Below are 11,051 nucleotides of genomic sequence, written 5' to 3'. Positions count from 1 at the left end.
GTACGAGATGAGATAAGACGTTCATATCTAAAGATGGGGCCTTATCAACCAGATATGTTGGAGTATCCAGCTACAAAATTTGGAAGTCAAAATCATCGATTTCAGAAAAAATGGTTCCAGAAATTTCATTGGTTGGAGTATTCACCTTCAGTGAATAAGGCATATTGCTTTTACTGTTTTCTTTTTTTGAATGAAGTTAATTCGTCTAATATTTCGGCATTGGTCAATGAAGGATTTGATAATTGGAAAAGTGCATTTCTTGCACATATTGGTTCTGCAGCCTCTTCACCTCATACTATGTGCGAGAAAGAGCGAAAATTTGATGAAGCCCTCACAACATATTGATAATGTGATGCATGCTCAATCTCAAGAGGAAAAGGAGAAAAATCGTTTGCTTTTGAGGACCTCAATTGTAACTGTTCGCTGGTTAGCACTTCAAAGACTTGTGCCAGCTAGAGGTAACGATGAGTCTCTATCTTCATCTAATCGTGGAAACTGTCTTGAATCGATAAAGGCTTTTGCAAAAATGAATACAAAAATTGATGAAGTTGTACTTGAGAATGCTCCAAAAAATGCCCAATATACAGCTCCAGAAATTCAGAAAGAGATTTTACATATTATGGCCAATAGAGTACGAAAGATGGTTCATGAAGAAGTTGGAGATAAATACTTTTGTATTCTTGTTGATGAAGCACGAGATATATCTAAACGAGAGCAAATGGCTATTATCCTGAGGTTTGTGAATAATCATGGAATTTTGACAGAAAGATTTTTGCCATCAAAAGTGTTAGTGATATTACTTCATTGAATTATTAAATCATAAAGATGATAATATATGGATAGATCTTAATCTTGAAGTGATTATATACTCTTGTTCATTTCAATGTAATTCTTAATTTGCTTGTTTACGTTTTGCAATTGCACATACTTAACACTTCATTTTAGATTTGCATTTGAAATGAATGGTTAAGAATATGAATTCACAAACATGGAATCCATTCCTTCCCGTGGAAAGTAAAAAAGATGATTTTCTCATTTATTAATTCTGGAACTAAGTGATGGGCCAAACTAATTTATAATTGGATTATAAATTAAATAACTCATTAGTGAATTAATGGTAAATGAAGATAAGAAGTAATTGGAGAGGTAAATAGGAAAAAATTTTGACTTTAATTATAAATTATGATAGGTTGAATTAAAAAGTATTAATGATTATATCATCTACTCTTTTTAGAAATTGAGATCCCAATTATATGCCTTCCAAATAAAAGGTGAACTAAAAATTATAATTTAAAAAGCATATGTGAAGATGGAAAATGGTTTCCCCAACTTCAAGGGCTCGGAAATAAATATAATATGAGATATTAATTAAATTTAATATATAATTATAAGATAATTGTATATTATGGATAATTAATGTAATATCGAAAAAGGATGTCGATAATATCTTTAATATAATAGGAATATATATTAGATATTATTTAATAATTAAAATGATAAATTTTGAAATTAAAAATTATCATTTTGATGAGATTTGATCGATCATATATAAAGTATAAATGAAGATCCCACCTTGCCTAAAGAGGAAATAAGACTCTAGGTTTTTCAATCCATTTTATTTATGTCATATTTTAAATTTATGCATGTAAGATGAATTAATTTTTTTTAAAAATTAAATTAAATCAATTAAAATTATTATTTCTTATTTATGCTCATATATCCTAGCTAGTATAATGAAATAATAAAATATATTTTATAAAATTAATGGAATGAGACATAAAAAATTATGTATGATGCACCAATGTGTTAGAATTCAATGTATAAATTATTATAAGTTTCATTTTAATATAATAAATTATTGTATTTATTTTTTATATAAAATATTAATAATACAATGTATATTTATATTTGTATCGATAGAATACATATAGTAGTATATGTGAATAAATTTCAAAAGTATTTTATGATGCATCTAAACAAATATTCGATGTTTATTATCTTTTTTTTTGGCAGCATAATATTATTTGATGATGGAACGAAAATTATAAAAAGAATATATCATAAATCCAGCCGTAATCGTTGATCTGAAACCTGTTCTGCAACTAAAGGTAGAATCCACCACCTTAACAGCTCTATACGGTCGGCCCTACAACCATATGTGAGGAGGTAAATCGAGAAATTGCAGCTGGTCACGATGTAGAAGGGTATTACTTGGCTTCGTTAGGATTCGAATCCTTGTCCTCTTCTGTAACTCTGCTGCATCATAACCAACTCAACATTGAACGAAAATTATAAAAAGAATATATCATAAATCCAGCCGTAATCGTTGATCTGAAATCTGAATTCATAGTAGCTGATTTTGCCGGAAAAGATAAGATTTACTTGGTTCCCAATCTATTGCTACAAACAACCTCTAGACGTCACCACTGACCTCATCAATCTCACTCTCACTCTCTATAACACTCCCCTACTCAATCTCCGGCGAGCCTATGGACCATACCGAGGAGATCGTCATCGTCGGCGCTGGCATTGCCGGCCTCGCCGTCGCCGTCGGGCTTCACCGGAAGGGGCTCGGCAGCCTGGTCCTCGAGTCCTCCGACACGCTGCGGGCCGCCGGCTTCGCCCTCAACGTATGGACCAACGCCTGGCGAGCTCTAGACGCCCTCGGCGTCGGTGACTCCCTCCGCCGCCGCCACCTCCGCCTGCAAACGTAACTCGTATCCCCACCAAACTATATCTCCGATCTCAAAATTCCGACTTGACCTGTTAAATTAATCTTTGCAGAGCGGTTGTTTCCTCTGCTTCCTCTGCTTCGCTCGTCACGAAACTACCAGCCAAGGAACATGAATTGCGCTGCGTGTGGAGGAACCTCCTCGTGGAAGCTCTCGCCGGGGAGCTTCCCCACGGCACCATCAGGTACTCATCCAAGGCCGTCGCCATAGAAGATTCCGGCGAGTCGAAGCTCCTCCACCTGGCAGACGGATCCACGCTCACAGCTAAGGTGGTCATCGGCTGCGACGGCATCAACTCGATCGTCTCCAAATGGCTGGGCCTAAAGCCGCCGACTTTCTCCGGCCGACGCTCCGCCCGTGGCTTCACCGTCATCCCCGACGGCCACGGCATGAAGCCGGAGTTCACGCAGTACAACGGAGAGGGTTTCAGAGCTGGGGTGGTGCCCTGCGACGAGAAGAGCCTCTACTGGTTCTTCACTTGGACTTCCAACGGAGAGAAAGAGATGATCCCCGATCACCACGACGCCTTGATGGTTAAAGAGTTTGTGCTCGGCAAGGTGAAAGCCTCTGAAATACCAGAACAAGTCGTAGAAATCATAGAAAAGAGCGAGCTGAGCAGTGTGGCATCCACCCCATTAAGATACAGATCGCCATTAAACTTGCTGAGCGGAAACATCTGCAAGGGAAACACCTGCGTGGCAGGCGATGCGTTCCACCCCATGACTCCTGACCTCGGCCAAGGAGGCTGCTCGGCCTTGGAAGATGGAGTCGTGCTGGCCAGGTGCTTGGCGGAAGCTCTCTGTGGAGGAGGAAATGGTGAGGAGGATCGCGATCGCAATCGCGGGGTTGAGGCAGGGCTAAAGGAGTACGAGAAGGCCCGAAAATGGAGAGCCTTCAGACTTGTTGTCGGATCACTTGCGTTGGGATTTGTTCAAGAAAGTGGCAACTGGTTTCTGCGTCTGGTGAGGGAGAGAATCTTGGCAGGTTTCATGGCTGAGAGCCGGTTCATTGCAGCAAATTTTGATTGCGGCAAATTGTAAGATCAGTGTGCCTTTTGCTGTATAATATTTCTGTTAGATACAACAGACTGTGTTTGTTGTAGATTTTGTTGTAGATTGTAGTCTCCCGGGTATAATTAAGTTGCTTATGACGATATTTATTGAAGTGGATAAATGTCAAATCTTGATCGATGAAGTCGAGATAATGTCCTCTCTTGTAATAATTAATCGTAGCTTTTCGATTTATCTCCTTATAGATGATCATGGAGCTAACCATATGTGGTCGTTGGGATAACAGATTTCACCTTTTTATTAAAATGTATATTGAGATTTGTTCAAGAGGTTTAAAAATAATTTATGTTTCATATATTCGATAAATGTTTAATCTACTTATAATGAATCTAAAATTTGGTATATCTCTTAGCCACAACAAAAGGTAAAATTCGACACCTCAACGGCTCCATACAGTCAGCCCCACAACTATCTGTGAATAGGTAAATTGACAAGTTGTAGTTGACCACGACGGGGAGGACATTGCCTCGATTTCGCTGAGATTTAATCCTTATCCATTTCAATAAATTTATTTTATCGTAATCAATTCAACTATGTACCGAGAACATCTTAGCTACACATGAAAGCGTTTAATTACAAAGCAACAAGAACTCTTTGCTCTTGCATAAATGACACATCCAAGTTATTTGGACTCAACCTCAATTAAATAATAAAAACAATTATTTTACTCAACTAAAAAAATTTCAAACAAATTTTTATGCATTCGTTTTCAAAGGACTATTGAAATAAATACATTTTTTTAAATTTTTAATAAATACATATTATTTATGTTTGATGGATCAAATAATACATTTGATTTGATTTGCTTTGATTGATCTAATGAGATTTATTGGGTGTGTGGGTGTGATTTGGGTTCCTACGAAAGTTTCAGTCAGTCTCATGGACTCAATCCCTAGGGGTGGCCGGTCCGGTCTCACGGAAATTTCCCACCGACCACCAGGATAAATCGGAAAGCGCACATGGCGGTCAATCCAGATACCCAGCATCCTTTGATTGCGTTCTCTATTTGGAAGAAAATTCTTACAAATACGCTATAGCTGGGGATCGAACTATGAGTCCCTAGGTCACAATCCGAATATCCTACCGTTGCATCATTGTCTCTGGGTTGACTAGGTTAAAGATACTAGTTAAGTTGGCCAAACTTATTTAATCAAAAATATTAGTTGATAAAATGTCTTTTTTGGTATCGATGGTGGTGAAGGAAAAGAAAGATGTAAAATTTAGAGTGAAATAATCTAATACAATATTAAATATATTTTTAAAAAAAATTAAATATAAAAATCCCGCACAAACTTAAAATAGTTTAATAAAAAACTATTAACTAACTAAAAAGTATGACTAATAAATATTTTTAATTTATCAATCAAATCTAACTTCGTAAGTAAATCAAACTTTAACTAATAAAAAATAAAAAATTATTGATCAACTTTACTTTAGCTTACAAAAATTATAAATTATCATTCAAATAATTTTGACCAATAACAAATAAAAATTATCGCAAAAGCTACTAAAAATAAAAAAATATCTGTCAAATCTAATTTTTATCAATAAAAAATTAAAAATTTCATGCCAAATTTAACTTTAGCTAAAAAAAAGTATAACTAATTAAATTTAATTTTGACTAGTACAGAATTAAAATTATCAGCCAAGGATAAAATACATTTTAATCGTTAATTTTAAATGTTTATCTGCCAAAATCATTTTGGATAAAATAAATTCATCAGTACTGATATGGTAAAGAACGTCAACATCACGTGACATCATGTTGCATAATTAAGTCAACAATCAAATAGTGTTAGAAGTCAAAGTCAAGGATGGACTTAGTTGGAAGTCAAAGTGAAAATGAAATCGGATTAAGTCAAACCCAATTCGAGTCCAGTCAAATTAACTTTGAGTCAAGTCAGCCCCTAATATAAGGTCACAAGTCAATTCCTTCTAAACCACATTCAAATGTTGCCTGCCTAAATTTAACTACGACTCTAATCCGACTCGGTAGTTGTTAATGTATGATCACGAGGATTGATAGAGGGGTATGAATATCGATCTTCTTTTTCATCTCGTTTTGTCATATGTTCATTTCTTATCAAACAAGAATTTATAGCGGAATTAAATATATAAGACACTAAGGTTTACTTGGTTCACAAACTCCAGGATTATTAGTCTAAGGCCTATGTACGGAAAGTGTCTGTCCACTAACGTATTTCCTTTTCGAAAATTTTTAGGGGGCGGAGAAACTTCTTACAGTTTTAAGTGTAAGCACAAAGAATATAAAATAAAGCACGACTTGTAAATTAAATACAAATTAATAAACTTTCGTGTTGATTGGTCTGAAAGTCCTAAACGCCTCTCACTCCTCCTAGTGTTTCTCTAGTCGCACGAGCAGAGCCTTATTGTCTTTTCTTTTTTAGCATAGAGAGAGAATAGTAGAAGATCATCATTGTCTTTTCTTTTTTTAGCATAGAATAGTAGAAGAATGGATGATCTGAACATCGTGCTCAAGGTTGCTTTTATATACCTTGTTCGGTCTATTGAAAAACCTTTTTCGGTCTACTAAATTGGATCAAACCTAATCCAAAAGACCATGTTTATCACAATCTAGACCGAGCCACACTAACTCATCTTTATCAGGTTATTCGATCTATCGAACCTCCTATCGATCTGTCGAACCCAACCGGTCTATTGGACAAGTGGATCGGTTGACCGAACTAGCTTGGGTCTAGTTTGAAAGTCTGGTTCACTCTGGACTTGATCTGGTTGTGTCCGGTTTGCTTCTAGCTCAAGGTTCCTTTGCTACGTATTCGGTCACCTTGATCTGCTAAACATCCGGTCATCCTTAACCTGTCTTGACTTTCCCTTGCTAAATATTCGGTCACTTTGATCTGCTTAGACTTGCCACTTGTCAGACATTCGATCATCCTTGATCTGCTTGGACTTTGCTAAGCATTCGATCACTCTTGACTTGCTTGGACTCATACTAGTCATTCGGTCAACCTTGACTTCTATATGCTAGTCATCTGATCAATCTTGACCTGACTATATACCTCACCCACTTCTAAATATTTGGTTCTATTTGGACCAACTATTGGTCAAACTTGATCATACAAAGGTATATTACCAAATATCGAACCCTTGACGGATGATTGCACTAACAGTTAAAGTGTCTGTCACAAACAAACACAGTTGTTAAAGCGTTGATCACTAAAAGAGGTTTTTCTTGATAAAGAAGGAAAGAAGTGTATCCTTTAGGAACCAAGGTCATCCTTTCACTTTCTATTTAAAGGTAATCAAGCAATTCATTTTATTTACTACTTTCTACTTATTTTTCATTTTCTCCACCTTTTCTCCAAAGTCTAACTTGAGCGTTGAAATGATCGAGCCAAGTTTTGACTTAACTGCTCTCCTAACATTTTTTTTTAAAGTTTCAGACTCCTAATCGAAGACTCCTTACTTGGGCATTGACACCTAATTGATTCTTAACGCTTGACTTAGGAACTAACACCCGACTCTCTATGCTCGACACTCGACTCTTGGCACCCAACTCCTTTAAAGACTGACTCGACTAGTATCCAGCCAATTATATTGAAAGTACATAGTCATGGTTACTTGCTGAGTCATCCCCTCTTTTAATCTTGGATTGGATAAAATTGACGTCGTCTGTGAGAAAATCCAAACTGAGATAATGAGATGAGAGGTATCGGAAGAAATTCTGAAAGTCAAGATTATGCTAGCGAAAGAGGTCAAACAGAAACTATTACCTTGATGAGAGAAAATTTGAACTGACTTGTTTTTACCATAATGGAGGAAATCTTACAATGGCGTGCTATGCCAACACCAGCTGTAGTCGAAGTACAGCCAGCTTCTTTGGAGTACCTCCAACTCCTGTCAAGATACCTTCGACTCCAATTGTAGTACTCGATAGGACGTCAATCCAATAGGAAGAACAATCTTGAAAATCAATAACTAGGGAAATGCACCCTTATTGGTTTAGAGAAAGAGTAGTTGGATACCTCTTTTCCCGAAATATCATACTTGAAGAACTGCCACATCATTTTTGACCTCTGCATCTAAGAGAGTATACAAGGTCTTCATATCCAAAATCAATTGTGATGATTCGACAATGCTTCTTTGTTGCACTAGTATACCTGATGGTGTTAAATGTAGAGTCTTCTTAACAATTCTCTTCGGACCAGTGCAAAGGAGGTTTAACTGACTCCAACCCGCTTCTATCTGTTCCTTTGAAAATCTCAATACTAGTTTTCTGCATCACTTTTGTTAGGATCGTCTTGGTGTAATACGCGTGTTTACACGTTTCGCAAATGAGCGCAGCGAAACTAACATAATAATTAACAAGAAATTATTACAACACACATATAACCGTCAATTTGGATTAGGTCCGCCAGGTTGGCCCTCCCTACCAAGCAATTTAGGCGGATTGAGTTGAAATTTTATCAATGCATTTTAAGATGGATTCAAATGGGTTGACCCGCCTAGCCCCACGACCAGCATGAGTTGACCTGCGGTGGACTTGGATTGACTCGCAGATTGAGAAAATTTATTTATTTATTTCAAATTTTAAAATTAAAGTAGAAAAGTTAATAAATTAGTGGACTTAATCTATCTAAATTACAATTCAAGCTTAACAAATTTCAACTTTATCAATTTAAATTGTAATCCAAACTTAAAATTTTTAATATTTTTTTATTTTTTGATAAGCCCGTGAGTTAGCCCACCTAACTCGCAATTCGTCTTTGGTTGGGTTAGGTTGGAAATTTTTCAACCCGCCAAATTAGTGGATTAACCTGTTTTGAGACCGCCCCACTATATGATGGATTTTTAGTGGGTTGGTCTACCCCGATTATAAGAAACAATCACACATTTCAAATAAATTAGAAATATTTAAAATAATTAATTTTTGACTTTGGCCCACCTCAGTTGACAGCTCTGATTATACACACGCATACGTATACAAATATAGGAAAAACAACAGGTACAAAATATGACGGACCAATCTAACGGGCTCAACTCAAAGATTTTTAATTCTGTCATAAATTTTTATTAAATTTTATACGGATGTTTTGATAGAAACCATACGGTCTCAAATTTTGCTGAAATTCCGTCAATCTCGTCTCTTAATCTTGGACTAGATCGGGTAAAAAATCTCATCTTTTCCCCTAGTGATTTTATTGAGCTAGTAAGATTGATTGAGTCAAATTTGTAGGCATATTGGAGTACTGGTCTAGTCAAATGGATTAATCGAACCAGCTGATCTTGCTGAGTCAATCAGCTCTCTCTAATAGAAGCCTTATGCAAAAAAACAAGCTTTTGAAAAACCAAAAAAAAAAAAAGTGGCACTTGATCACCAAAACACCAGGTTCATCCACTTTTGATAATTAACAATAATAATTACTCGATTAATTAACCACTCTGCAGTCCTTCCTCACTTCCTCTCCTCCCTGTAAGCTTCCCATCCTCACCATGGACTTCACGAAGGCCTTGAAGAAGTCTTCCTGCGAGCTCGCAAACTGGGACACGAAGCCTTGGGTTTTAGGGTGCGTGAGAAGGGCCTCGTCGGAGGAGAACAATCCCCGGCCTCGGAGGAGCAGCTCGTAGTAGGCGTTGTCAAACACGGCGGAGGTGACGGTGTCCATGGCCGACCCTGCGTTCCTCACCTTGTTGTGGGCGGGGCAGATCCGCCGGAGCCGCGCCGCGAAGCTGGGGTCCAGCGTGGGGTCCACGTCGTCGTTCTCGTCGAAGTTGTGGATCCTGTTCTGGAAGGAGGAGCAGTGGGCGAAGCCCAGGTGTGCCCTCCTTCAACAATTAAAGAAGTTTTTTGCTCATAGGAAAGCTATAGATCGATCGATAAAACAGTACAAATTAAAGGGAAGGGAATAAGAAGAGGCAGCTGGTGGAATGAGAAGAGACAAATGAGACAGCCAAAAAGAGTTGAGGGCTACATAATGCAGTGGCTTAAGGCAAGAAAGTGTAGGGCAAGTTGATCACCCTTTTACTTTGCTGACTAACAAAGTTCACCATAATTGATCTGAGAGAACTACATGATCGATCGTCTCAAAAATTAATGAGATTGTTACCTGAGAGAACTACCAAGTCCTTGGTGGACAGTCCTCTCTGCGAGAAGCTCTGCTTCAGCTGCGTGAAGTTGAAGGTTGGAGCTGGCAGTTGAGTCGTCTCGTTGGCTCTGGAAACCCTCCCATCCCTTCTACCCTGTGGAACCTCCCACGCCGGCCCTCCTGACTGTCATCGATCGAGTGGGCATCAATCACACCGATGGAACAAAACCAGTACTGCGATTCAAAACCACCACACTCACCAGTGCGACCGAGTCCCTAGCAGCCAAAGCCAAAATATCGGCACAGGAAACCACGCCCGGGCACAGCTTCTCCACCGCCCTCTTGGCATGGTCGATGACGTAGAAAGCATGGAGCGAGATGTTCGGAGGCCCGTCCTTCTCTGCTTTCTCGCCCCCCTTCGAGTTCAGCAACACGGAAGCATCACAGCCCTGCGACGACAACCGATCAGTCAAGGACTCTCAGTGCGCGCCCTTCAGTCGATCGAGGAGTACGTACCCTAATGAAACAGTCATGGAAATGCATGCGAAGCAAGGCCGCAGGGACTGTGTTGTCATTCGCCATGGCCTTCTTCACCGCCGCAGTCACTGCTCGTTCGGCATCCGGGCAGGTCTTGGCGTAGTAGTCCACGCTCAACTCAGCATTGCCCAAATGAAGAAGAGAGAAGATGAGGAGAGAAGCAGCGAGCATGGAAGCCATTGTTGCAGCTGCTTTCATTGATGAGCAAGGCCAAGGTGGAAAAGAGCACATATATATACACACACAAAAAGTACACGATCCACTGAAAGGTTTTTTGTAGGGTTTAGGTGATCAAGGACAATGAGTGGAGTTGTGTTTTTGAAGCTATGTATCTAATTAGGTTTCCCCTCACATGCACATGCATGCATGCGTTCTAGCTAGCTACACCTGTCTCTTCTTGTAGGTTTCAAATCAATTCAGTGAAATGGTCGGGTTGCATGGGGCCAGGGATTGTGACTCACTAACGAATGTAAAAAATATTTAATTAGTATTCGAAATTATTGAATTTGAGTTGAACTTGAATATATTCGATAATTTTTTCATGAAGTCGAATTCAAGCTATAATATTTTAGTAGAATTCTAATTGCATTCTGATTATTTTTATATAATTTTAATTTAACTATATTTAAATTAAGATTTGAATA

At 38.2% G+C, this 11,051-nt stretch overlaps 2 protein-coding genes across 2 annotated transcripts; one reads left to right on the top strand and one right to left on the bottom strand.

Annotated features, from left to right (window-relative positions):
- Nucleotides 1–2,489: 2,489 nt before the first annotated feature.
- Nucleotides 2,490–3,844, top strand: LOC141846731 (monooxygenase 2-like). Its single transcript, XM_074734770.1, has 2 exons — nt 2,490–2,710; nt 2,785–3,844. The coding sequence occupies exons 1-2, from the start codon at nt 2,490–2,492 to the stop codon at nt 3,770–3,772; spliced, it is 1,209 nt and encodes a 402-aa protein (XP_074590871.1). The 3' UTR covers nt 3,773–3,844.
- A 5,310-nt stretch (nt 3,845–9,154) lies between these two features.
- LOC141846338 (peroxidase 64-like) lies at nt 9,155–10,605 on the bottom strand. Its single transcript, XM_074734356.1, has 4 exons — nt 10,387–10,605; nt 10,131–10,319; nt 9,881–10,054; nt 9,155–9,600 (listed from the first exon to the last, which is right to left on the bottom strand). Exons 1-4 carry the CDS (start codon nt 10,603–10,605, stop codon nt 9,214–9,216), a joined length of 969 nt encoding a protein of 322 aa, XP_074590457.1. The 3' UTR covers nt 9,155–9,213.
- Between the last annotated feature and the right edge of the window lie 446 nt (nt 10,606–11,051).

The sequence above is a fragment of the Curcuma longa genome, chromosome 15 (genome assembly GCF_044706935.1).
Source record: "Curcuma longa cultivar G26 ecotype Majalengka, Jawa Barat chromosome 15, ITB_CL_G26_1.1, whole genome shotgun sequence".
NCBI lineage: Eukaryota > Viridiplantae > Streptophyta > Magnoliopsida > Zingiberales > Zingiberaceae > Curcuma > Curcuma longa.
Note: the sequence above shows the minus strand (reverse complement) of the source record. Positions and strands in the feature narration are given on the sequence as shown.